The sequence below is a fragment of the Misgurnus anguillicaudatus genome, chromosome 20 (assembly GCF_027580225.2).
Source record: "Misgurnus anguillicaudatus chromosome 20, ASM2758022v2, whole genome shotgun sequence".
NCBI lineage: Eukaryota > Metazoa > Chordata > Actinopteri > Cypriniformes > Cobitidae > Misgurnus > Misgurnus anguillicaudatus.
This window is the reverse complement of record NC_073356.2, coordinates 8,261,061-8,288,595: the sequence shown is the minus strand read 5'-3', so window position 1 is coordinate 8,288,595 and position 27,535 is coordinate 8,261,061. Positions and strand designations below refer to the sequence as shown.

The 27,535-nt window shown below is 38.2% G+C and overlaps 3 protein-coding genes across 3 annotated transcripts in view; 2 read left to right on the top strand and 1 right to left on the bottom strand.

Annotated features, from left to right (window-relative positions):
- LOC129455390 (SH3 and cysteine-rich domain-containing protein 2) overlaps positions 1–27,535 on the bottom strand; it is a 213,808-nt gene that overhangs the window by 14,990 nt on the left and 171,283 nt on the right. The window lies entirely within an intron of this gene.
- Positions 578–11,956, top strand: psmd3 (proteasome 26S subunit, non-ATPase 3). Its single transcript, XM_055220103.2, has 12 exons — positions 578–868; positions 1,503–1,693; positions 2,054–2,191; positions 3,062–3,198; positions 3,283–3,473; positions 3,555–3,658; positions 3,736–3,850; positions 3,925–4,044; positions 8,187–8,290; positions 11,058–11,213; positions 11,327–11,377; positions 11,466–11,956. The coding sequence occupies exons 1-12, from the start codon at positions 733–735 to the stop codon at positions 11,541–11,543; spliced, it is 1,521 nt and encodes a 506-aa protein (XP_055076078.2). The 5' UTR covers positions 578–732; the 3' UTR covers positions 11,544–11,956.
- On the top strand, positions 18,298–22,711 carry csf3b (colony stimulating factor 3 (granulocyte) b). The gene is made up of 5 exons (XM_055220737.2): positions 18,298–19,151; positions 19,269–19,420; positions 19,532–19,642; positions 19,744–19,875; positions 21,353–22,711. Exons 1-5 carry the CDS (start codon positions 19,133–19,135, stop codon positions 21,575–21,577), a joined length of 639 nt encoding a protein of 212 aa, XP_055076712.2. The 5' UTR covers positions 18,298–19,132; the 3' UTR covers positions 21,578–22,711.

Sequence of the window (27,535 nt, the reverse complement as noted above, 5' to 3'; positions counted from 1 at the left end):
CCGTAATGTTACACTGTAACTTGCAGCTGTAGCACGAGAATTTATTTCTTTTTTTATTCTGTATTAAAATTACAATGTTCATGTCATTAACTTGTAAGTTTATTACACGTGAATGACAAAACATTTTTTACTTTTTGAATGAGAATGTGTAGTGTTAGTGATGAGGGTTAGGGTTGGTCAAGTTAGTTAAGGTGGGTTAGCCACGTTATATCATTTATTGGTATTGTGTCAATTTATTTATTTATTTATTGAAAGAAATAAGTTAACAGGTACAATGATTTTATCGTGTTTGTATGTATAAATCACTGATTAAATTAATTTGTTATTTGTAACTACCACATTTGGACTACACCACTGATGTTAAGTGAGATACTTTTCACAAATACAGTCATTTTAACAATAGCCTTATTTGGTTTCCCCACATATAAAAATAAACATTTGTATTTTTTAAATAGTAATTTTGTAAATATAATTGAGGTATAAATAACTAATAATTAAGAAAATAACGTGGAACTTAGTGCTGTCGTTAGAGGGCAGTAGCGCACGTCCTATCTCTCGTGTCGACGCAAGAGAATAACAGCGTGTCCCAGAATGCACCGCGGTTCATGAGATTTGCCAGTCATCTTCTGGGGTTGTTGATCGCATAGTTTAATCGGTCACCGGTGTTTTGTTTATGCTTTGGGGGTCGTGATTTCCCCTTTAGATATCGCGTTTGAACCTTTGAGTGGCAACATGAAAGAATTAGCAAAGAAGCGCGAGAAAGCGCGCGCGGATAAAGAGAAAACGAGTGCTGCTGAGCCGCAGGATGTTGAGATGCGCGAGGACGAGCAGAAAACACATAAAGAACAAGATCAGCTCACACTAGAAGGTCAGAACATCATTCACGCCTCTTTAATATTACAGACAGAAACGGTCGTTTTAAACAATGTGTGTGATTTATGTGATAGAAGACAAGGAAATCGTTTAGCTTGTCATAAATGGCGCTGCCCCAGAAAAAAACGTCATGCACTGTAATGATACCAAATAAACATGTGATATCTGTAGTTGTGATGTAAATATCCGGTTAACTTCTATAATAAGGTTTGTTTCTCTTTTACTAATGTCTGATTTGCGATTTAGTCAATGCACGACTCACACATCCGTTAACGTCATATCATAAAGCTCATCTTAAACATAATGGACCCTTACAGATCGCAATGCCATAGAGCATCTTTAAGACGAGACGGATGTAAAATGGGGTCCATCTCTGTTACTAGTAAGATCAGTCATAATAAACTGTATGGTTAGTGTCAGCAAATGCATATGGATCAAAACACAATAATGATTTAAAATCACATGCCTGCCCTTGAGTTAAAATATATAATGCATTCTTATTACATTAGGAGATAATGTCACTCATGATGGCAATTACATCATCGCTGTTAAAACAACAGTATTTGAAACAGAAGTTTTGAATATCATTGGTTGAGTGCAGTGCTCATATAGATGTTGTTTTGTTTCAGACATTAAGGAGCACGTGAAGCAGATAGAGAAAGCCGTGCAGGGGAAGGAGCCTCGTTTTGTTCTTCGTGCCCTCCGCGCTCTTCCCTCCACCAGCCGTCGACTCAATCCCAACGTTCTCTACAAAGCCGTGATCGGATTCTTCACGTCCAACGCCGCTGGCAAAGAGTTTCTGCTCGGCTTCCTCGAGCAGGTGCGCAAAACATAACCTTCAGATTCATATCTGTACAGTTGTGGCGCTCTCATAGATCTCAGTGGTAGAAAATAGTGTTGGCACCGCAAAAGGTCATGGGTTTGGACCCAGGGAACATGCATATTGATTAAAAATGTATACCTTGTAATGCACTGTAAGTCGCTTTAGATAAAACAGTGAGTAAAACACTGTAAAAATACAGTACTTATCATTTGTGTCATTAAAATACATGCCTAATTTTTTACAATTCGTGTGTTTAAGAAATTAATTTATGTACATTTCTCTGAATGGTGTCATAGATAGCAAATGTGTTCCTGTCGGCTGGAGCATTTATGGTTTTTGTGTGTTTGTGTCCCTCAGCCGGTGGATAAGGATGGAGATGTGCAGTTCAGACCTCGCACAGGGAAAGCGGCCGCTGTTCCACTCATTCCTGAGGTGGAGGCGTATCTACAGCTGCTGATGGTTGTCTACCTTATCAACCTGAAGCGCTACACAGAGGCTCAGCTGTTAAACTAGCTCAATATTGCAAAAATGCACAGTTGAGAACTGTTATGTGTCTGTTAAAGGCGGGGTGCATGATCTCTGAAAGCCAATGTTGACATTTGAAATCACCTAAACAAACACGCTCCTAACCCAATAGAATCTGGACCTTCTTTTAATAGACACATACGCAACCCAGGGAATGATGTCAGTTAGTAGACACGCCCCTTACTGCTGATTGGCTACAACTGTGTTTTGGTAGTCGGCCCGACTCTCTTTTCCAAACGCGTTTTTCAGATATCGTGCACTTCACCTTTAAAGGTCCACTGTGTAGATTTTAGTGGCATCTAGTGGTGAGAGTGTGAATTGCAACCAACGGCTCAGTCCACGGCTCAACCCTCTCTTTCAAAATGGATAGAGAAGCTACGGTAGCTGGCACAGGACAAACGGGTCGTCGTCAGTGCCCTGTCCCAAACGGCGCACTTCATGTGGACTTTCGGTCTCGTGGCCTGAAATCGCGCATGCTCGCTTAGTCTACAAGTCCGAAGGGTGTCCCATCTGTCATTTTTACACTTCGAAGTGTGCTCATCAGCGCCCCCTTTGCCCCCATGATGCAGCCTTCGGTGAAGCCCGCACTGCAGCAGGCTTCGTGCACTTTACCAACCCAGAAGTCCTTGCGAAAGAGTAATCAGACCAATCAGACGACAGAAGGGAGGAGCTCACACTGACGGGCAACTTCTCTTCCTATTTCCAGCGTGACGCTCAAGTCTGTCCCAAAATACGACTCCAATACATTGGGCCTGGTTGGTCATTGACGTGCTAAAGCTAAAATAAAGTTGATTTCTTTAATTGTAATACTCAGTGATTCCTAATTTTTGTGTTGCACAGGCTCAGAAAGTGTCAGATGACCTGCTACAGAAGATCAGCTCTCAAAACCGCCGCGCTTTGGATTTAGTGGCCGCAAAGTGTTACTACTACCATTCCCGTGTGTACGAGTTCTTAAACCAGCTGGACACATTACGCAGGTTAGCATCAATAATTTTTTGAGATCCATTTATTTACATACGACATAAAGTGTTGTGCTTACATCTATTGTCGAATGACTTCAGTTTCCTGCACACGCGTTTGAGGACGGCTACGCTGCGTCACGACGCTGACGGTCAGGCCACGCTTCTCAACCTTCTGCTGCGAAACTACTTGCAGTATAATTTATACGACCAGGCCGAGAAACTCGTCTCCAAGTCCATTTTCCCCGAGCTGGCCAATAACAACGAATGGGCTCGCTATCTCTATTACACCGGTGAGTGCAAACTGAATAGTGTTATTTGTTGCACATTGTGTATAAGGATTTTCTTACGTGACAATCTGTTGACTGGTTCAGGGCGGATAAAGGCCATTCAGCTGGAGTATTCAGAAGCGAGGAGGACTTTAACCAACGCCCTGAGGAAGGCACCTCAGCACACTGCCGTCGGCTTTAAACAGACCGTAAGTGTCTCACCGTGACCTACAGACTATACACACGTGCGTGTTGTGGTTGTGACTGTTGACTTTGTGTCTGTCAGGTTCACAAGCTGTTGATTGTAGTTGAGCTGTTGCTGGGTGAGATACCCGACCGTCTGCAGTTTCGTCAGCCGTCTCTCAAGAGATCTCTCATGCCGTACTTTCTGCTCACTCAAGGTAACTCTTTTACAAAATGCACAAATTCATATGGTCGTAAATATTTCTAATGCGTGTCTTTCTCCTCTGATCAGCGGTAAGAACTGGAAACCTTGCCAAATTTAACCAGGCCTTGGATCAGTTTGGAGAGAAGTTTCAGACGGATGGCACATACACACTGATCATCCGCCTCCGACACAACGTCATTAAAACAGGTGCGTATCTCGCTTCTGCTGACGTGAGCTTATTTTACAGGACCCTTTTGATTGAAAATGTTTGAATATTGCAGGTTTTTAGTGTTAGTATGTACATACCTGCAAACTAGTCCGAAGAGTTTTTTTTTTGGGGGGGGGGGGTCTCAACTTTCCATAAACGGGAGTTTCAAAAACCTACTGCGGTCTGCTTCACAAAAACAATAAAAGCTCTTTGGTCATCACAGCGTGGTTAAGGTTAGGATAGCCGATTGGTCAATGGATGGGACCTGAACAAATGGAGTTATGTGAAGGGCGGGTCTTCGCGTTGCCAGCAGCTTCTCTAAAAAGGCCTTGGCTGCATCAGTTTTCCCGCAGATGAATTAAACTTTTCATGCTACCGCTACCCACCAGAGGCCGTTTAAGGAAGATAAATTCTGTGGCGATACTTTAATGGACACTGACGTTAGTTTTTAAGGTTAGTTTTAAGGCACTTTTGCTTGTCAGATTGCTGCAGGTTTTTGAAAATATAAGCCATTCTTGCTGCTCATAAAGGGTTTAAACATTGACCACGTTTACATGCACACCAATAATGCGATTATAATGGGATTTTGGCAATACTGCGATTATACTTTACCTCATGTAAACGCAATAATTCGATAAAAATAATGCGATTAAGCTCATAATCGCAGTAAGTATAGTCGCATTAAAAGAGGTGGCGTACGCCGTTTATAATCGCAGTATGCGTCCATGTAAACGCTTTAATCGCATTTATACCGCAATAATTAAGTGCATGTGTGTTTTAGTCACGCACCTTAAGCAAAAATTCGTTTTAAACTTGACATTAGGAAGTTTTACAGTTGTGTTCAAAATTATTCAACCCCAACTGAAATTGATTGTTTTGGCCGGTTTGACATTGATTTTGATCATTCAGTCATCCTGCTTACAATTACATCAAAGAGGCATGTGTAGGTCAGACAAATATAACATAACATTTATAATGAAATAACCACAAATGTCTTTTCTGTGCTCACATCATTATCAGTTTTATTCAACCCCCAAGTGACATTCAATCTTAGTACTTAGTACAACATCCTTTTACAGTTAAAACAGCTTTTAAACGTGAAGCATAGCTTGACACAAGTGTCTTGCAGCGATCTACGGGTATCTTCGCCCATTCATCATGGGCAAAAGCCTCCAGTTCAGTCACATTCTTAGGCTTGCGCACTGCAACTGCTTTCTTTAAGTCCCACCAGAGGTTCTCAATCGGATTTAAGTCTGGTGACTGCGATGGCCACTTCAAAATGTTCCAGCCTTTTTTCTGCAACCATGCTCTAGTGGATTTGGAGGTATGCTTGGGATCATTGTCCTGTTGAAAGGTCCAACGTCTCCCAAGCCTCAGGTTTGTGACGGACTGCAACACATTGTCATCCAATATCTCCTGGTACTGAAGAGAATTCATGGTACCTTGCACACGCTGAAGTTTCCCTGTACCTGCAGAAGCAAAACAGCCCCAAAGCATGATTGACCCCCCACCATGCTTCACAGTAGGCAAGGTGTTCTTTTCTTCATAGGCCTTGTTTTTCCTCCTCCAAACATAGCGTTGATCCATGGGCCCAAACAGTTCTAATTTTCCACACAACACTATCCCAAAACTTCTGTGGTTTGTCCACATGACTTTTGGCATACTGCAGTCGACTCTTCTTATTCTTTGGAGACAGCAAGGGGGTGCGCCTGGGAGTTCTGGCATGGAGGCCTTCAGTACGCAGGGTGCGCCGTATTGTCTGAGCAGAAACTTCAGTACCCACATCTGACAAATCTTTTCTCAGTTCCTCAGCAGTCACACGGGGACTTTTTTCCACTCTACGCTTCAGATAGCGCACAGCAGTCGCAGTTAGCATCTTTTTTCTGCCACGACCAGGAAGCGTTTCAACAGTGCCCTTTGCCTTGAATTTGCGAATGATGCTTCCTATGGTGTCTCTTGGTATGTTTAACATCTTTGCAATCTTCTTATAGCCATTGCCCTTCCTGTGAAGATTAATCACCTCTTCTCTTGTCTTCCTGGACCATTCTTTTGACTTCACCATGTTTGTAACCACACCAGTAAATGTGTAGAAGGAGTTGAGTATCACAGTCATTTTAAAGCTGCCTAATTGGTGCTTATTAGGCTTTATTGCTGTTCCCTGACATCCACAGGTGTTTTCAATACCTGATTGAAAACACTTCAATGAACCTCTGTTCTTCAGAGTGGTAGTTCTTTAAGGGGTTGAATAATTGTGTCAATGAAGAATTCACAAAAGAAACATTTACTACTATATTACAAAACCAATTGATGTCATTTTAGTTGCATATGGTTCTTTAAGAAGTCATTGTAGGATTTTATTCTGAATACAATTACAAATGTACACTAAATTCCCTAAAACCCTTAACAGCATTAGGGGGTTGAATAATTTTGAACACAACTGTGCATGAACTCTACCAACACGACTCGCTGTCAGCAGTCTGTCTTCATTCAGAAACAGCTCAAATAACACGACAGCAGTGTATAAAACCTTTAAGGGACATTATAACGATAATTATAACGATAAATATATTAGTGATCACATCATAATGATAACTTCATGCTAATTCGCTCAACGAGCGCGGCATTGCCTAATATTGGATATTTCTTGTAATAAAAACTTTTTTGCAATTGTTTACATCTCACTGAATGTATGCTGTACTTGTTGCATTTACACAACGGGAAACCAGCAGATGTCCTCAACTCGCTCCGTTTTGCGTAACTAAACAATGAATGTAGTAGGTTAATCTTACCTTTTGGCGTAGTCAGTGTGGTAGAAAAATTTCACAGCAACAACTGCATCAGCGCTGGATACCTGAGGTAATTTTATGTTATAAACCTCAGCAATGAATGAGCTTTCTACTGCATTTTAAGTGCGCGTGCACTTCAAGTTCAAATAGATTTGATTGGCTGTCAATGGTTTATCGTTCATTATGTGCCAAAATCGCTATCGTTATAGTTGTTGTGTGAGCTCTGCTATTATCTTTAATATAAAACGATTTTTAAAACTTTATTTTTATATCATGTGAACGCCCTTTACAGGCACTTTCATATTTATATCTTCATCACGGCACCGGATAATGAAATACATCTATAACAACGTGTTTGTCATTTAACGCAAGTAAATTAAAACAGTGGATCATATATTTGAGTTCATCATGTGTGCTCTGCATTGGACTTTGTGTGAATAATCCGAAAATAAAAACTGCATGTAAACCGGAGTGAAGAGGTTAGCTCCAGTCATGTAAACATCTTACTGCGATTAAAGGCGGAGTCCACGATGTTTGAAAGCCAATGTTGATATTTGAAATCACCCAAATAAACACGCCCCTACCCCAATAGAATCTGGACCTTCTGTTGATAGACCCGCCCCACACATACGCAACCCGGCATTTGATTTGATTTGATTGGCTATAAGTGTGTTTTGGTAGTCGGCCCGTCTCCTTTTCCAACGCATTTTTCAAACATCGTGGACTCCGCCTTTAAGACCTTACTCGCATTATTGGAAATAATCGCATTATTGGTGTGCATGTAAACGTGGTCATTGACATGCGCTCTTTTATATGTCAATGGCATTAATTAGGCATCGTTTAAAGGCGGAAATCTGTAACTGTTCAGATGCATACTAGTTCAAGATAATTTGCGATTTAAAGATTTCACATCTGAAAGAAAGGGGTATGCGCGTTTTCTGTTCGTGCGTTTGTTTTGTGAATCACATGTACGCGTTTTTGATAAATGATCGTAAGATCAAATGTACGCTGGTTTCTACGCAGCTTTTTATAAATGAGGCCCCTGCTCTGGCAGTTGACTAATGCAGTCGGAGTTAATACATGCCTATCTTTTTTCAATGCGTGCACTTTTAATCTTTGTACAGCACTTAATGAACGTGTTAGCATTTAGCCTAGCCCCATTCATTCCTATGGCTCCAAACAAAAGTTTTATTTTGTGCCACCATACTTACTTGTGTATCTACTCATGTAACTCATGTTGCGGGCGCGTATACAATGTGTCACCTTTTTCAGCCCTTCTGAGTTTGCAGCTATGTATGAAGGTGGTGATATATTAGTGATTAAGATTGTAACACTGGTGTTTGTTTTCTCTGTAGGTGTGAGAATGATCAGTCTATCATATTCACGCATTTCTCTGGCTGACATTGCACAAAAACTTCAGCTGGACAGTCCGGAAGATGCCGAGTTTATTGTGGCCAAGGTCAGTATCACACACACACACACATTCTGGTATCCATGTTTTGTGGGGACATTCCATAGACGTGATGCATTTCATACCATACAAACTGTATATTCTATTCCCCTAACCTACCCCATTCCCTAACCCCAACCATCACAGAAACATTTCTACTATTTTCAAGAAACATCATTCTGATTGATTTATAAGCTTGTTTCCTCATGGGGACATCAAAATGTCCCCACAAGGTCACAAAAATACTGGTATTCCTATCTTTGTGGGGACAATTGGTCCCCACAACGTGATAATTACCAGGTACACTCACAACACACACACACACACGCACACGTGATGGCATTATCCGTTAATGTCAAAGATCATAGTAAATGTCCATGAATAATAATCCAACATCAACAGAGTGAAAGGTACCCCGACTATGAAGACTTGTATGCTTTAATACTTAATATTTGCGTTTAACTACTGAAACACATTTAATATTTTCATTACTTCAAAAAACCCTACATGTAATGCTCATTTTAACCATTAGAGGCCGCCACTATGTTTCGCCTTTTGAAAGGTATGCCATTTATTGGTTGTTGTGAAATATTACTGCAGTTTACTATAGTAAATACTATAGTTAACTATGGTATTTTAATTTTTCATGTGAGAATTTTTTTTATTTCCCACTGACACATTCTTACCTTTCAGATTGCCTTTATTGTGACTTTCTTTCATTAGTTTTTTTTATTCTTTATTTATGTTACATGTATGCTGCTGTGAAAGGGTTGAACATGCTGTATTTTTAATGAAATGCAGATCAAATACCGCCACCTGCTGTCTGTGTGCGTTTATAACTCTCATTTTTTGTTTCACATCATTTTATAATCTACTGATTGAATACTTGGTTATCACGTTTACCTCACTGTAGTGTTAATCAAACAGGTTTTATTGCAACCATTTGACGTCATGTATAGTGATGAATAACAAAATGGCAGCCTCCTAGTTTTTTTTTAAATGTGACATTTGTACTGTTTTTTTTCACATTGCCAATCCCAGTGTTAAACTATTAAACCATACATGGGCGATTCTCACGAAATCCAGACTTAGAAGGTGTCCAGCATCAGAATTTTTTTAAAAGCCCTTGAAGCCATTTTTTTTGTGGCACGTATAAGATTAAGGTCTGAATTTACTATAAACATTATTTTTGGAGGATTAAAAAATATTTCCTATAGATTTTTTTAGATTATCAAAAAATATAATTACCGCAACATATGACATTAAATATATGCAATTACAAACTCATGTTTCGGTAATGAGAACTAAAAAGTTGTCTATGTACTATGATTTCATCTTTTATCTGTAGAGAAAAAATAAGAACTGCTTACCTGGTAGCCATCTTGAGTGTCACAGTCAATTATGTCGCTTCCATTTTTTTTTTAAATGTTAGTTCATTGAGGGCTTAAACAATGATTGAAAATTGGTGTTGTACACATTTATATTCCTTATTATTGTCTCTACATTTACCAATGATCACCAAATACCACATGTTTCTTTACTGTGAATGTTTATAGTATAACATGCACTGAAGCTTTTTATTTTTTAGATTTTTTTATTTATAAATATTTACATGTCAAAGAACCCAAATCCAGTCATGGACTCGTTGTGGTAATGAAAATTTTCCCCTTAAATGTGGAAAAAACAACAAAATTGGTTTGTGTGATGTCATTTGAAATAATGTCCTAGACACGAAGAGTACACGAAGAGATGTTTGTAACTGTATGCTTCTTATTTTGATACTCTTACTTTGCATTTACTTTTTTTTATCAAAATGTTTCATGACACCTCATAAGCCTAATTTCGTGAGAATCACCCATATGTGTTTATAACCGAGGTACCTTTTAACAGTGATGTATAGTGTCTGTTTTTAAATCCACGAGTCAAACTTCAATCAGCATTAAAGGGACCATTCACAAAAAAAAATGAAAATTCTGTCATTTACTTACCTTCAAGCTGTTACAAACTTGTATAAATTATTTCCTGAACACAAAGGAATATATTTTGAAGAATGTTTGTAACCAAACAGATCTGGGGCACCATTCATTTCTATAGGCGAAGCATCGTGTTTTCTGCTCTAGATTACTTGCAGGACTTAAAGGCACTCGAAGCGAATCTGTGTGACGTCACTTCTCGTTGACGTTCGAAGTGTTGTCAAACAAAACGGAGCGTAGCTAACTCCTCCCCCTCCCTTCCGTGCTTTCTAAAAGTGTCATGAACGTGCCCAACCCCCATTCCCAAATCTTTCTTGTCGTTTATTGGCTGGAACACGTTTGTTATGTTTCGTGATGGTAGGTTTGACCACTTTGTTTTTGTTGCAGTTTGTGGAGCCTCCGCTGTCTACAGAAACCGTGTTTTTTTTCCAGTGTGTTCAGGGGACAGGCAGCAAGCAGATAGTGAGGAAATGTTTACTGTATGAAACAAAAAAAATGTGTATTGCCTAAAACGCGTGAATTCGCTTAGAGCCCCTTTAACTTCGTGTCATGCTAATTTGTTTCTTGAGTTGAATTTTTTCAACACGCGCAAAGGCAGGTTTGAGGCTTTTTTGCTGCCCAATTTGCATCATTTGCATCACCCCGCGCAAGTTTGCGTCTGGTTGCATATTTGCATTGACTTTGTATGTAATCCATTCCTAAATTGTTAAATTTTCGTTTGGTGTGTACGCTCCATTAGATTGCTGTGATACAGAATTGTTTGAACATCCTTGATTTAAAATGAATCGAATGTGTCCCATCAGGCGATTCGTGATGGTGTGATTGAGGCCAGTATTAATCATGAGAAAGGCTACGTTCAGTCTAAAGAGACCATGGACATCTACAGCACCCGTGAGCCTCAGCTCGCTTTTCATCAGCGCATCTCCTTCTGTCTGGACATCCACAACATGTCTGTCAAGGTAATATACTGATGGGTTGTCTTGATGTCCGAATCCAATGGCATTTAAATTTGCTATACATTAAATTTTGTTCTTGTCTGTATTGTTGATGAAACACTCATCTGTCTGTGCAGGCGATGAGATTTCCACCAAAAGCTTATAACAAAGACCTGGAGTCTGCTGAGGTAAGAGTCTCAGTGTGGTGTGTGTGTCTCAGAATTGAAGTGTTTGGTGACTTGAAATGAAACTGATGTTCATGTGTGATATTCACAGGAGAGAAGAGAAAGGGAACAGCAGGACCTGGAGTTCGCTAAAGAGATGGCAGAGGACGATGATGACAGTTTTCCTTAAGTTTGCTGTGCCTCATATCTCTTTTCTTCATGTATATGTTTCTTTCTTTATCCCACAACAAAACAAATAGCTCATCTGTTTTACACATAAGTCTCATAAGATGAACTCTTCTGTCATGTAAGATGTGCAGCTGAGGGTTTTCAGTCCTTTCCACAACATGTATATGCATCAATGTTTTATAAAGGTGCATTTATAACAACGATGCTGTTGAATGGTTGGCTTTGTTTGTGACCGTAAATAATCTGCGTTGCATAATAAATTGTAGTTTATCGAAGTCAATGTGCTGGTTTCTGACGTGAAGGAGTTTGGATCATGGTTAAGATACGCAGTGGGATATTCTGGGAATGTCTGTGGTACTGAATTACATTTGATCCCTTGTATTGCTTCTTCTATTAAAACTGATCAAATCTTAAGTTCACGTGTGTGGTGTCAGCATTGCACACGATGCTGAAATAGTAAACAGATGAACATCAGAAAGAGAAGCAGGGCAAAACCGCGCCTGATCTTCACGACAGCGTGCATCAACACAGACACTAAAAACAAAACTGACAAGAATCATTACATTTACATGTCTAGATATTGTCTTTAGTTTTATCAGATTTATCAAACACAGATCAACTCTAGCAAATGTTTCCGGAGAACCCGACCCACTTCAGGCGTACCGTGGGAGGAGCGAGTCACGAGCCAGCAACACTAGATAAATTATGATTCACTACATGTTCGTGTCGTTTATATAATATGCACTTACACGCCGATTTTCCACATAACACAGAAGTCTTACTTACCGCATGCAACTCATGTTTTAGGAATTTTCAACGAAATCCAGCATTAAACAAACACACTCCTCTGGGATTCTGGATACACAAACTATATCCATTGTTTCCATAAGGCTTGCTTACTTGGAAAGCTGAACAAGGCTTTCTTTTCCTTACATCCAAAAACACATTTCTTATTTCGTGCCATTGTTGAGTCTTGATATAAAACAAGCTGTCGCGTGAAGTGACGTAGCATCCTCGGTTCTCGCTCTCCCGCTGATTGACGCGTGCCGTGCTTTTCTGGGGGAAGTGCCCATAAAAGGAATTATACATGAGGTTTACATTATATGTTCGAAAAAAACTTTCAGAAATTTGTACGAACCCTGACAAACTGCATTCAGCACAGAAATACTCATTCACACGTCCAATTGCTTTCTATGTTTAGCATGAGGAAACAACTTTATGGGTGATTCTCACGAAACCATTGAAACACCACGGCACTAATGATTTTAGCTTTAAAATGTGTAATATAGTAACATTAAAAAGCATCAGAATTAACACAATACTGTGTTCTACCTTGCACAATGTGTGATTTCAACATAAGAATTTATAATTGTAAATTTTATCTCATTTTCTGCTGAAATTCTCATTACCGCAATGTGTCCGGCTGTGTTTGAACATGCGTTATGTTGTAATTTAATCAAATTAACTAAAAAATATTAAGAAAAAAAATAAATGGATGTTTTGCTAGACTATTTTAGATGACAGAAAAAATATTTACTGAATATTCATGTATAATAATAATAATGAAGAAAAATTAGGAAAATGATGTGTCCATGCCTGATGTTCTCATCCTCCGCAACACTTTTTGAGAACAGTTTAAGCACACATACAGAATTTTAATAAAGTTTGATTTTGAGTGACCAAGCACATGGACCAGTTACTTCAAGATGGCTACCAGGTAAGATCATTTTTTTAGAGTTAATTTGAAATATTGTCTTGTCAGAATGCTTACACGTCATTTTGATTATCATTACCGCAACAGATGCTTATTAAATGTTAATTTATTGAATAGAAGCATAATACTTTGATTTGAAATGCATGTGCAGAATCTCCAAATTATGTTCTTTCAGGTTTGTCATGTCATTTTGAAAATATGTCAGTGTTGATGTTTTCTGACTGTTGCGGTAATGAGATTTTTTTAGGACTCATTTTTAAAATTATGTTACAAAAAGTGTTAAATGATAAGTAAAAGTTTTAAAATTAATGTTCCCATTTACTCCAGACTTTGTTTTTCAATGTCTGGTGCGAAAAAAAGTAAATTTAAGCAATTTTTACATTTTCATGCTTGACATTTTTAAAACCAAGTTTTCGTGAGAATCACCCTTATAACTGTGTTAATAAGTCAGACTGCCTGAAATACCGTTACCCTCCCCCCCTTAAGACTTAGTCGGACTTGCTTGTGTAAAAAATAAAACAACAACTAAAACAGGAAGTGATTCTTGCACAGTGTTGTTAATGTCTTGCAAAATGGTCTATTGATATAAACTAGAGATGCACCGATATTAAATATTTCCACAATAGACGATTATCGAGACTGATATCTGCCGATAATGATAGTTTGGTGGTTATATTAACTTGCAATAACTAAATTCTTTTAAAAAAATCTGAATGTTATTCATAACGATTATTAATATTAAACATTAAACTTTACATTTTCTATACACAAAGCTCAAATTTAGTTTTCGTTAGATTGACAGAATATATCGGCCATGACTTGGCTGTTTTTAAACAATCGGCCGATCAGCCATTGGTCAATGTCTAATCTAAACCAGTGGTTCTCAAACTGGGGTCCGGGGCCACAAGATGGTGTCAGGGGGGGGCCAATTTTATGACATTTTATAAAATACATTAATTTATCATGAATTCTGTGAAATTAAACCTAAAAAAAATAAGGCAGCACTACTTTGTATAATTTAATATTTTGTTTAATTAAAATGTGAAGTTTTAGAACTGTTTTTTGTCATAAATTTTCTTTGGGGGGGCCGCGAAGGAATGCACCGTATACAAAGGGGGCCGCACGCTGAAAAAGTTTGAGAACCACTGATCCAAACCATCCTTCTGTCTGAAATCGCATACTGTACTTACTGAATTACATGAAGTACCTCATCAACCCTTAAAACTACATTCTATAGTATAAATATGAGCAGTGTGAATGAAATTCGTTCGTACTACATCCATCATGTTGTCATAACAGGTGAGCCATTAACCTGGAGGCTGTTAAACAAGTGCAATTTAACCACAAGGATCAACTGTTTTTCATATGTATTTACATTTAAAGCAACACCTAAGAGTTTTTTTTACCCTTAAAATAACGTTTCCAAAAAAGTTTCAGTCGTTGATCCACTCGAAACAGGGTGAACGGCACTTTCACGTTTGATTTGCAGCCCTCTATCTGACAAAACCGCACTAAAGAAGTTTCCAACCGTCGGGTCGCGGTCCTGTAGTTAGTGTGAAAACATCATAAAACTTGCTTTACGGCAGACCTACAATCCAATCAGAGCCAGCTTTGCTGCAGTAGGCTAAATTATTTACGACAGTGGTAATGGACAATTCCGCTTCCAACCTAAAAATTAAAAATTAAATTATAAAACAATCCGCTTCCAATCTGTAGGGGGAGCAAAGATCAAAAACTCTTGTTTGTGTTTTTTAAATAGTGCTGTGTTACCGTTGTCCAAAATTTTTGAATACGACACATTTCTTCTTTGTTGGGTGACTCCTCTCCCAGGATCGTCCATCAAATGCACACTAAATCTAGCTGGAAGTAGTAGGTCGTCCACCTAATGTTTTTAATACTATGAATTGGGACAAACTACTTGCTTCGCCTACTGTGTTGATTTTAGCGACCTGTTTATAAAGAACTTGAGCCAAATTGTTCACGTCATTTGATTTTGTTAAACAACCGGACTAAAGATGTTAGCAAAGAATTAAGTTTTGCTGTGACTACAGAAGCCTCCTGAAATGCCTGAACTTCAGACCATAAATCCTAATTAACCTGTAGATTGATCATTACTGTAACATATGAAACAAGAAACACAACTTGTATTTAGAAAAAAATGACTGCTTCAGTCATTTTCATGTCATGCTCAAAAAAGCTTTCCAGACCTAACCGCTGTAAATGAAGATAACATTTTTATATTTTTTTTGGCAGCCCTATCAAGTTGCCTGCTGAATTTGCTGTCTTGGCTTACACTGAAAAAAAAGATTCATTGAATTGGATCGGTTTTTAAGGTAAGTTGTTGCAATCAATTTATTTAAGCTACATTTAAACAAAAGTTTTATATTTTATTTTACTTTACTAATCTTTTTTGTTTGAATGTGACTTGGGTAAATTGATTGCAACCACTTACCTTAAAAAGTTGATTAAAATCAATAAGTTATTTCTTTCAGTGTAAAATGCTAATGAAGTCAGGTGGTTTATACACATGTTTGTGTGAATTTGTGTGAATTCAGAGACACCTTCATGAATTAATCTTTCATCAAGGATTAACTGACAAAACAGGTAGATCGAATCATGCTCAATCTTGTCAAATCAGCACATATGTAAGCAAACTCTAGACTGATATTTACTTGTTTTGTTTTCATGTCTTATCCTTTCACCCACGAAACCCAACTCTGATTCAGCCTGACACAGCCAGCTGATGAAAATCTGTGGTTTTCACAGCCTGTGACCAATATTGACACAATCCTATTGACTTTCATTCTTACAGTTTGTGTTTTTACAAATTCTTTACTGATCAATACATGTTATTAATATTTAGTGCTGTAACACATCCTGAAGTTTGCTTTCTCAGAGTTTTTCAGTATTAAAGTAAACCAAGTTTCTGTTGGGACGAAAGTAACGCCTGTTATTTTTGTCCCGCTGCTAATACTGTTGCATTATTTTGAGAATTTATATTATTCAGATTTCATTTCATTTGAACTTTAATGTTTATACTGTTAAAAAAATATTTGCAACACTTCAAGATTGTACTGGCCGGTCGCTTTTGAAATTAATTTTGAATTATTTTTTGCAATGATAAAGAAAAAATATGTTTGCAGTTACACATTAACAAGGTCATAGTCAGATATATTTAATAAAAACAACAGTAACACTAAAATCTATGTTAAAATGTGCAAATGAATTTTATATGAAGAGTTTGATTTCAAAACGATATATTTTTGTCAATGTTATCATGGTTTTTATTGTGCTACTATTGTGCTGTATTTTTTGTTATGAAGGCTTAAATCAAAACAAACCAACTGCAGTTTGATTGATATTAATTGGAATACACAATTTAAAAAAAACGAGATTTTTGCAAAAGTTATTTTGTTTTGAAACCAAGCTCTTCGTATGTGTGTGTGCGTGCGTGTGTTTGTGTGACTGCATTTTTTAACCTTTAATTAAGCCACCAAATATTGACATCTGAGATATCGGCATGGTTAAAAATATTTGGTTAAAACTTAATTTTTTTCATGTACAAGATTCATGATATTTGCATGTAATTGTTTTGACATGAAACACATTTTTTTAAAACTGATTTCAACAAAACCCCTGTTGTTTTGGGTGATGTCCTATTAATAATTTTCTTCAAATTAATGTTTGAACATCTGAAATAATCGAGTTACTACAGAAACTTTGCTGGGTGTTTTGGGTATAAATTTTTCCATTGTAAAAAATAATTTTGATCATACCCAGCAAACACAGAACGTTCCCCTAACGTTAGTTTTTGGTTATTTTTTGGAAACAAATAATAAAGTTCTGGGAACGTTATTTTTAGGTTTTATTTTTTTGCAACCATAAAATAACGTTCCCATAATGTTGCAGGGTGGTTATTTAAAAATAACCTAAAAATAACATATACAGAACGTTCTCTAGTGGTTATTTTTTGTAACCATAAAATAACGTTCCCATTAACGTTGCAGGGTCCCAGATAGCACAGGTACATCTGTAAGATGTCTGGTAAAGATCTGGAGATCTGGAATACATTAGTGGCCAGTTGCATAAACATAGCCGTGACGTTAAGACTAGCCATTAGTTAGGGTTAATCAGTCTTATTATTTGGATTTAAATTAGACCAATCTACCCTTCTATGTAACATATTTAAAATAGTTATGATCAGTCTTGAAGACAAAAATTCATGACTAACTTTTAAGATTAGTCTTAAAAGTTTATGCAACCGGCCCCTGGTGTGTAGAAACATCTTATAAAGGTCTTAGAAAGAGCTGCTTGCATTCTAAATCAAAAACGTCTTGCAGATGTCTTCAATATGTCTATATGACATCATTTAGGAAACGTCTCAGAGACGTATTGCAGATGAGCAAACAATCAAAATAATACTTCTTGCAGATATAAACGCAGACATCAAATAGACGTCTCCGAGATGTATGTGTGCTATCAGGGGTGGTTATTTTTAAAACAACCTACAAATAACTTATACAGAATGTTCTCTAATGGTTATTTTTGTAACCATAAAATAACGTTCCCATAACATTAGTTTTTGGTTCCCATAATGTTTTTTTTAAGGTTTGTTTGGTTAGCTAGGAAAGTTTTCTTTACGGAAATAGAACCTTATTTGCAAGTTAGTTAAACGTTCCCCTAACGTTTTCCTAACGTTATAATAACGTTAAGAGAATGTTAGTTTTAGGTTAGTTTAACATTTTTTTCTTACGTTACTATAACGTTAGGGGAAAGTTATTTTTAGGTTAGTTTAACGTTTTCTAACGTTGCGGTAACATTATAATAACGTTAATCTAACCTAAAAATAAAGTTCCTCTAACGTTACCATAGTGTTAGGGAAACATTAGGGGAACGTCACACTAACCTAAAAAAAACGTTCCCCTAACGTTATTCTAAAGTTACCATAATGTTACGAAAACATTAGGGGAACGTTAAACTAACCTAAAAATAACGTCCTATTTCCGCAAAGAAAACTTTCCTGGCTAACTAAAAACAAATCTTAAAAAGTAATGTTATGGGAACTAAAAACTAACATTAGGAAAACGTTTTGGGAACCAAAAATTGTTAGCTGGGATAGCAGAAGAGTCAAAATCTGCAAAAACAATAACACTGAATTTGGGACAGCTGCTACTTTATAAATGATGATTTATAGATTCAAATGATAGCCTGTGACATATTTTTATGATGAATGGTGACTAATAATTGCCGTTTTATTGCATGTATATATGCATGATTCAAATTAAATGAAAGGGATTCGGATAAAGCAACATCAGATTATTTTGTTATTTCTTCATTCAAAGCCACAGATTTTTTAAATAATATATTCACTTAAAAACATAATGGTAAAAGGAAATACAGGTAAGGAAAAATATATTAATTGGGGTTTTTTATGGATTCTTGACGTCATTGAATGACACATAAAAACACGCCGGCTGTTTAACTTGGAAGTGTTTCCTATGATGAAACAGAGAAAATCCCAGCCGACTTATTACGACATCTCTATAGAAATGTGTGTCAGTGAATGCGCAAAAAAGTGGGTATTACGTCATGGATCAGGTAGCAAAAGTAAGCTGGAAACGTACGTGGGAACGGTTTCTGTTGGGAATAGGTTGAAACGCGCAAAATCCATATGACGAAACCCTAAAGTTTATACACAAAGGACGGAAAGATCGGTAACATGAGCGCGTTTGCATTTTCTTACGTGTTGGGTTTTTCGCAATGAACACGTAACGCACTTTCATAAACAGAACTTTCCCTGGTTGATCAATCTCATTCTCAATGGGTTTAAATAGAGCAGATGAAGTCAAATATTCATTACACTTCCACAACACACCATGGAGTCTCTGTATCTCCGTAAGTAACTCGAGTCTTTGTATGCACCCATGTTTGTATTTCAAGAGTTTTGACATGACGCTGTTTATTAAATGAATGTTTGCAATCGATAAACTAAAGTTTATTTTCACCTCACAGTTCTCGCAGTCCACTGCTGTGTCACGCTCCTGTACGCCGCCCCGCTCCCACAACACGAGGCGTTGACTCGCGTGGTGGAGCGCGGTGTCAGTTTAGTGAAGAAGATTCTCAACGAAATTCCGCGAGTGCACGAAGCATACGTCAAAAAACCGGTGAGCGGGATTACTATAATTTTGTCAGGACATTCACTGATGTTAACACTGTATATGTCAGCTATACACTGTATACAAAACCTCTATAAATGGTAAATGTGTTGCTTGCAGGGTTTGGACGTTGAACTCTCCAGTGAATCGCACAACTTGGAGTATTTATTAAGTGACTTTGGGATTCCTGCGCCACCGGTGCTCAAGTCGATATCAGAGGAGTTTACTTTGGTAAAGAAAAAAAAACTGTAAAACCTGTATAGTGTTTATGCAATATATGCATGGTTTATTTTCAATAGTATGAATGATTGTTGTTGTGTGCTTTTTATTAGGCTATGAGCTTGAGTCATATGGTTGAAGGTTTGGATCTACACCACGAGCTTCTGCAGGACATAATGAGCTCCACTGAAACACGTGACAGTCTGCTTGCGGATATAAAAGAGTTGGCTGGTCAGATCAAAGAGGTATCAATCTTTTCTTATGCCTTCTCATGTTGCTTCAAAGTAAATGTAAACAACAACAACACTGATACGCATTTACGCCAAAAGAAACTTGCGCATGTTTTTTAAAGGTGCCATAAAATGTAAAACTGTATTTATGCAGGCATAGATGAATAACACAGACAATCTCAACATAACACCAACTGTGACGTCAACGTCGAGATGTACGCCCCCAAACTGTGACGTCAACGTCGAGATGTACGCCCCCAACATTAAATTACACATAAGTTGCAATGTTGTTACAGTGCTTAAAACAAAGTTGTGAATGCCGAGTTAGCGCTATATGCTAGTTAATGCTATATGCTAGCTTTTAGGCCATAGACTGTGAAAAAAGGATGGAACGCCTGTTCATTCTCTTCCATTGGTGAAAAGTGAGGCCGTCAGTGTCCCGATACGGCGCTGACATCTTGGGTCTTGAATCTGCGCAGTAGTGAGCAGGAAGTAAAGCCGCGAAATCCACTCTCGCAGAATGTGCATATCACAGCTGTCAATCATGATGTGACACCACTGTTTTTATAGCATTAAATAATTAAAAACAAACACTTGAATTTACACCAGCGTGATAAAACTACAATAAATGACAGAAACCAGCTTCGGAAAAAAGATAATTGAAGTGTAATTATATTGTTTATTTGGTCTCAAGTCCTATTGAATAACACGGGGAGGCGGGGTTTATAACCTATACTGGGACCAGTCACTGGGGGGCGATCGAGACATTTTGGCTTCACTTTTCAGGGCTTGTTTGTCACGCTTGGTTTAGGCTGCATAGCTTTAAGTTCTACTATTGACGTTACAGTTACGTTTTGCAGGTCCATACTGAAAAAACACAAGTTTACTTTGTACTTTTTAAAAGGGTACCGCCCCAGTGACTATTATTTGACCATTTTTCTGTCTCTATGTATTCTGATTGTGTTAAAGTAATAGTCTACCCTTTTGCCATATTAAACTATGTTATTACCTCAACTTAGACGAATTAATACATATCTATCTTTTTTCAATGCGTGCACTGTACAGCACGTTGTGAATGTGTTAGCATTTAGCCTAGCCCCATTCATTCCTATGGTACCAAACAGGGAAGCCACCAAACACTTGCGTGTTTTCCCTATTTAAGGACTGTTACATGAGGAGTTATACCAGTAAGTGTGGTGCCACTAAATAAAACTTTTTTTGGTACCATAGGAATGAATGGGGCTGGGCTGGATGCTGGCACATTCACGACGCGCTGTGCGGTGCACGCATTGAAGGGGGATGGGTATGTGTTGGTTCGTCTGGGTTGAGGTGGTAACATGGTTTAATATGGCAAAAGGGTAGACTATTCCTTTAAGGTCAGAATATCTGTTGATCTTTGCAAAGTCCCGTCACTGAGCAAACCTTTTATTTCTAATCCTTATTCCTAAAAATAGCTTTGATTGTAATATAAATGTTTTGTTTTCTTTCTTAGATGCAGAAGTTGGTACAGATTCCCATCACCGTATACCAGAGAAATCTTCCTGACATCTCTTCACGACTCAACAGTAATTATAAAGTCCAGGTAGCCGCTCATCTGTCACTTCAGCAGCTGCACAGATTTACACAAGATGTCTCCCGCGGTCTGCGTCATGTTGCTAGCCTGAACCATCTCTGTGCTAAAACACAAAATCTGCTGAACAAACAGTGTGTATGGTAATGGTTAACTGTTATCGTAAACGTAAGGTCAAGGGATCGGGCCTAATACCAAGCCGGGAGCACTCTCCCCGGACAGCCGCTCTAGCCCCGCCTCCCAGTTAACTAGTTCACCTGCGCCATTCAGTCTTAATGGAGCCCCAAGTTCAACCTCTTATAACAGAACTACAGGGAGGAAGAAAGAGAGCAGTGAAAAAGAAAATGGGTAGCCTGGCTCCGCCCTCCTACGTGCGTCCACTTAATTTTCATTTTGCTTCAGTACTACATCTGGGACTGCTCTGTAGAGTTTCGTTTTCTCCTGCAAAAATCTGCAGGTACAGTCAGCGAACAGATGGGGGTGGCTAAGAACGATGACGTTGAGGTTGTGCGTCAGTTTGAGTTGTAGTTCAGTGATGGCAGCGAGAAAGACGTGAGAAAAGCTATTCGGTCCGTTGTTGCATAACTGCCGAATATACAGAAGTTAAAGCCGGAGCAAGAACCAGGTTTGATAAGTTTTGTTGGTCTGATTATTCGGACTTGTTGTTTCCAGCCGGTTTCGGCGCATGATATACGTCACGATCAAACGTTAGCGATCGCCTATGGCAGATCCTGAGTGACTCTGGGTAGATCCAATAGTTTTAAACTTCAACAGAAGACCCTCCTTAACGGAAGTAATGCTTTGCAATGGAGCGTGGCCAGACTCTCTGTACAAATGAAATGAATGAACTTCTTTAAAAAGGGCCAATTGTCAACCATTAAAGAATGGAATCATCTGGGGAAGGGACACGACTTTCTAAAAAGACTTTCTTTTAAAAGGATACACTAATTTTATGTGACACCTGCTGTCCTGGATGTATATATATGTGTGTGTATGTTTATGTAAATATTTATTTATTTATTTATTGTTGGTATTGCTCGTTATTTATATTTATAGTGGATGTAAAGGATGTGATGTTTTTCTACTTGGACAGTTAAATGTCCATCAAATATTATTTATTTATTTATGTATTACTCATTCACTATTGAGTCCACTCTATGGGGAAGAAGCATTATTTTGGAATAATGGATTGTACTGTAAAATAGTAAGTTTACTTTCTTACTGTTTATCACATTTGTAATGTTTATTGTATTTTTTGATAAAAAATGAACAAAACAAGTGCTTGTCATGTTTATTTACTATTATCTTTATTTATTATATTAATAAAATTATGTATTATATTTTAAAAGATATCTCATTTATTTAAAATTATTTTTTTAAAGTAGAAAATAACTGACAATAGCAAGAACAAACAAAAGTCTATAAATGTAAATTTACGCGTTCACCTCCCATTGTAAAAAATACCACAATATTCCCCCTTTTTGTTAACATGCTAAAATAGCTTTCTTCTATGGCTTACTTCAAGGGGCGGCACCCCAGCGCCCTCTATTGACAGGCCACCACTGATTACATGGGTAGAGTATTGTTTATTCTGTAGGGACAAGGTGTACTTTTGAAAGGGTATTGCCCCAGTTACAGCTAGGGACCACTATTTGATTATTTTCTTCTGACAGTGTACAAACGAGCTAATAAAAGGTTTCAAATCAATAGTTTGTGTTTAATAATTAACTGATTTGGCATGTAGCTGTATAATAAGCAGGATAATGTACAGCCAGCTGGTTGATATTGCAAAGTAAAACACTTCAGGGTGATACAAGATCCTTTTTCTCTGTGACCACATCTGTCTAGATCTATCGGTGAAGATAGAGAGCAGACAGAAGAGAGTATCTGTGAAGATAGAGAGCAGACACAAGAGAGTATCGGTGAAGATAGAGAGCAGACACAAGAGAGTATCGGTGAAGATAGAGAGCAGACACAAGAGAGTATCGGTGAAGATAGAGAGCAGACACAAGAGAGTATCAGTGAAGATAGAGAGCAGACACAAGAGAGTATCTGTGAAGATAGAGAGCAGACACAAGAGAGTATCTGTGAAGATAGAGAGCAGACACAAGAGAGTATCTGTGAAGATAGAGAGCAGACACAAGAGAGTATCAATGAAGATAGAGAGCAGACACAAGAAAGTATCGGTGAAGATAGAGAGCAGACACAAGAGAGTACCTGTGAAGATAGGGAGCAGACACAAGAGAGTATCTGTGAAGATAGGGAGCAGACACAAGAGAGTATCGGTGAAGATAGAGAGCAGACACAAGAGAGTATCGGTGAAGATAGAGAGCAGACAGAAGAAAGTATCGGTGAAGATAGAGAGCAGACACAAGAAAGTATCGGTGAAGATAGAGAGCAGACACAAGAGAGTATCGGTGAAGATAGAGAGCAGACACAAGAGATTATCTGTGAAGATAGAGAGCAGACACAAGAGTATCAAAGAAGATAGAGAGCAGACAGAAGAGAGTATCAATGAAGATAGAGAGCAGACACAAGAGAGTATCGGTGAAGATAGAGAGCAGACACAAGAGAGTATCGGTGAAGATAGTGAGCAGACACAAGGGAGTATCGGTGAAGATAGAGAGCAGACAGAAGAGAGTATCAATGAAGATAGAGAGCAGACACAAGAGAGTATCTGTGAAGATAGAGAGCAGACACAAGAGAGTATCTGTGAAGATAGAGAGCAGACACAAGAGAGTATCAGTGAAGATAGAGAGCAGACACAAGAGAGTATCAGTGAAGATAGAGAGCAGACACAAGAGAGTATCAATGAAGATAGAGAGCAGACACAAGAGAGTATCTGTGAAGATAGAGAGCAGACACAAGAGAGTATCAATGAAGATAGAGAGCAGACACAAGAGAGTATCGGTGAAGATAGAGAGCAGACACAAGAGAGTATCGGTGAAGATAGTGAGCAGACACAAGAGAGTATCGGTGAAGATAGGGAGCAGACAGAAGAGAGTATCAATGAAGATAGAGAGCAGACACAAGAGAGTATCTGTTAAGATAGAGAGCAGACACAAGAGAGTATCTGTGAAGATAGAGAGCAGACACAAGAGAGTATCGGTGAAGATAGAGAGCAGACAGAAGAAAGTATCTGTTAAGATAGAGAGCAGACAGAAGAGAGTATCAATGAAGATAGAGAGCAGACACAAGAGAGTATCGGTGAAGATAGAGAGCAGACACAAGAGAGTATCGGTGAAGATAGTGAGCAGACACAAGGGAGTATCGGTGAAGATAGAGAGCAGACAGAAGAGAGTATCAATGAAGATAGAGAGCAGACACAAGAGAGTATCTGTTAAGATAGAGAGCAGACACAAGAGAGTATCTGTGAAGATAGAGAGCAGACACAAGAGAGTATCGGTGAAGATAGAGAGCAGACAGAAGAAAGTATCTGTTAAGATAGAGAGCAGACAGAAGAGAGTATCAATGAAGATAGAGAGTAGACAGAAGAGATTATCTGTGAAGATAGAGAGCAGACACAAGAGTATCAAAGAAGATAGAGAGCAGACAGAAGAGGGTATCGGTGAAGATAGAGAGCAGACAGAAGAGAGTATCAATGAAGATAGAGAGCAGACAGAAGAGAGTATCAATGAAGATAGAGAGCAGACACAAGAGAGTATCGGTGAAGATAGAGAGCAGACACAAGAGAGTATCTGTGAAGATAGAGAGCAGACAGAAGAAAGTATCTGTGAAGATAGAGAGCAGACACAAGAGAGTATCTGTTAAGATAGAGAGCAGACACAAGAGAGTATCTGTGAAGATAGGGAGCAGACACAAGAGAGTATCTGTGAAGATAGAGAGCAGACAGAAGAAAGTATCTGTGAAGATAGAGAGCAGACACAAGAGAGTATCTGTTAAGATAGAGAGCAGACACAAGAGAGTATCGGTGAAGATAGAGAGCAGACACAAGAGAGTATCTGTGAAGATAGAGAGCAGACAGAAGAAAGTATCTGTGAAGATAGAGAGCAGACACAAGAGAGTATCTGTGAAGATAGAGAGCAGACAGAAGAAAGTATCTGTGAAGATAGAGAGCAGACACAAGAGAGTATCTGTTAAGATAGAGAGCAGACACAAGAGAGTATCGGTGAAGATAGAGAGCAGACACAAGAGAGTATCAATGAAGATAGAGAGCAGACACAAGAAAGTATCTGTGAAGATAGAGAGCAGACACAAGAGAGTATCGGTGAAGATAGAGAGCAGACACAAGAGAGTATCAATGAAGATAGAGAGCAGACACAAGAGAATATCGGTGAAGATAGAGAGCAGACACAAGAGAGTATTGGTGAAGATAGATAGCAGACACAAGAGAGTATCTGTGAAGATAGAGAGCAGACACAAGAGAGTATCGGTGAAGATAGAGAGCAGACAGAAGAGAGTATCAGTAAAGATATTGAAGATAGGACAAAGGACAACAAGGGGGACAGAACCAAGCAAAAGAGGAGAGTAATGGAGAATACTTTAAAAAAGATTTTTATTTGTCACATAGACAGTTATATATACATATACAACCTGTGGTGAAATTTAAATCTGGGGTACTATATAACTGCAAAAAAAGTAGAAAAAACACATACAACATATATGCTTAGTTATTTAAACAAATATAAAATGAATCAGAAATTAAAGTAATTGTTTAGAAAACCAATGAAATCTTTTTTAAAATATATTTTGTCTTTAATTTAATTTCTGATTCTTTTAATGGGACACTTTATATTATTTACATTTATTTATGTATTTAGCAGATCCTTTATTCCAAAAGCAACTTGCATAGAATAGAGAGCAAACACAAAGCACCAAAGAGAAGCATGGAGAGCAGACAGATGAAAGCAAAAGGGGGATTAGAGGGGAGACAAAAATAGGGAAGACAGAGAGAAGAGAGTAACCAGGAGGAGAATAGAGAGCAGCCAGAAGAAAGTTACAGGGAGGAGAATAGAGAGAAGACAGAAGAGAGTAACAGGGAGGAGAATAGAGAGCAGCCAGAAGAAAGTTTCAGGGAGGAGAATAGAGAGCAGATGGAAAAAGTAACAGGGATGAGAATGAAGGGCAGAAAGAGGAGAGTAGCAGGAAGGAGAACAGAGAGCAGACAGAAGAGAGTAACAAAATGCAATATAGAGAAGACAGAGTAGCATGGAGAAGAACAAATAAAAGAATAGACAAAAGATTAACAGGGACACCAGAGAGCAGACAGAAAATATGAACATGGAGAACAGAGTGAATCACAACAGTGAAGAGCATGACAGAGAATGCTGAAGTAAACATGGGTGTCACATAGGTTGAAAAGTAAAAGGCATTATTGCTAAATTCTTGACCCCCCACCTCAGACCTCACTTGTTTCCAAACCCTGGTTACAGACTTGGCTGCGTCTGAAAGCTAAGGTATTTGACTTCAGACAATGCCTTCTTATTTACACATTTAGCAGATACTTTTATCCAAGGAAACTTGCAGTACATTTAAGGTGCACATCTTATCAACAAGTGTCCTCTGCGAATAAAACCCAAAGCAATTCTCCGCTAAATAAGCAACAGGAACAAAGGCATTTCTGAAACCGGTTTGGACAGACTTCACCAGATACCTTTAGGCAACATGCATCTTTCACCATCTTTGATAACCCATAATCTTGAGCATCTGCAGGGGAGGGCCTGTGGCTAAGCAGAGTTAAGCTCTAAAAATTCCTGTTTTCATTTTCCAGTTTCTGATTGTATTTCTATTACTTCTTCAGCTACTATGTATATGCACATGTTGGCAAAAACACTCTGCAGACCCTCCCCCAGAGAATCATGGGTGTTTAACAATTAATGATTGACTTTAAACTGAAGGGCGGGACTTCACCAGCGTTGCCAAAAAGGAGCTTTGCACTTTGCCCATTATAGTAACAGAACTAGGGAACATCTCTCGTAGCACCTCAAAGCAACTGTGCAGAAAAATTGCATAAAACACCACAAACATTTTAATTTACTCATTTATTAGCTTTAAAACGGCCAATAGAAATGCAAGGTGGTAAAGTTCACAATCTGCATCACGTGAACATGACGTCCAGTACAATGCACCACTTGCTCATCATGT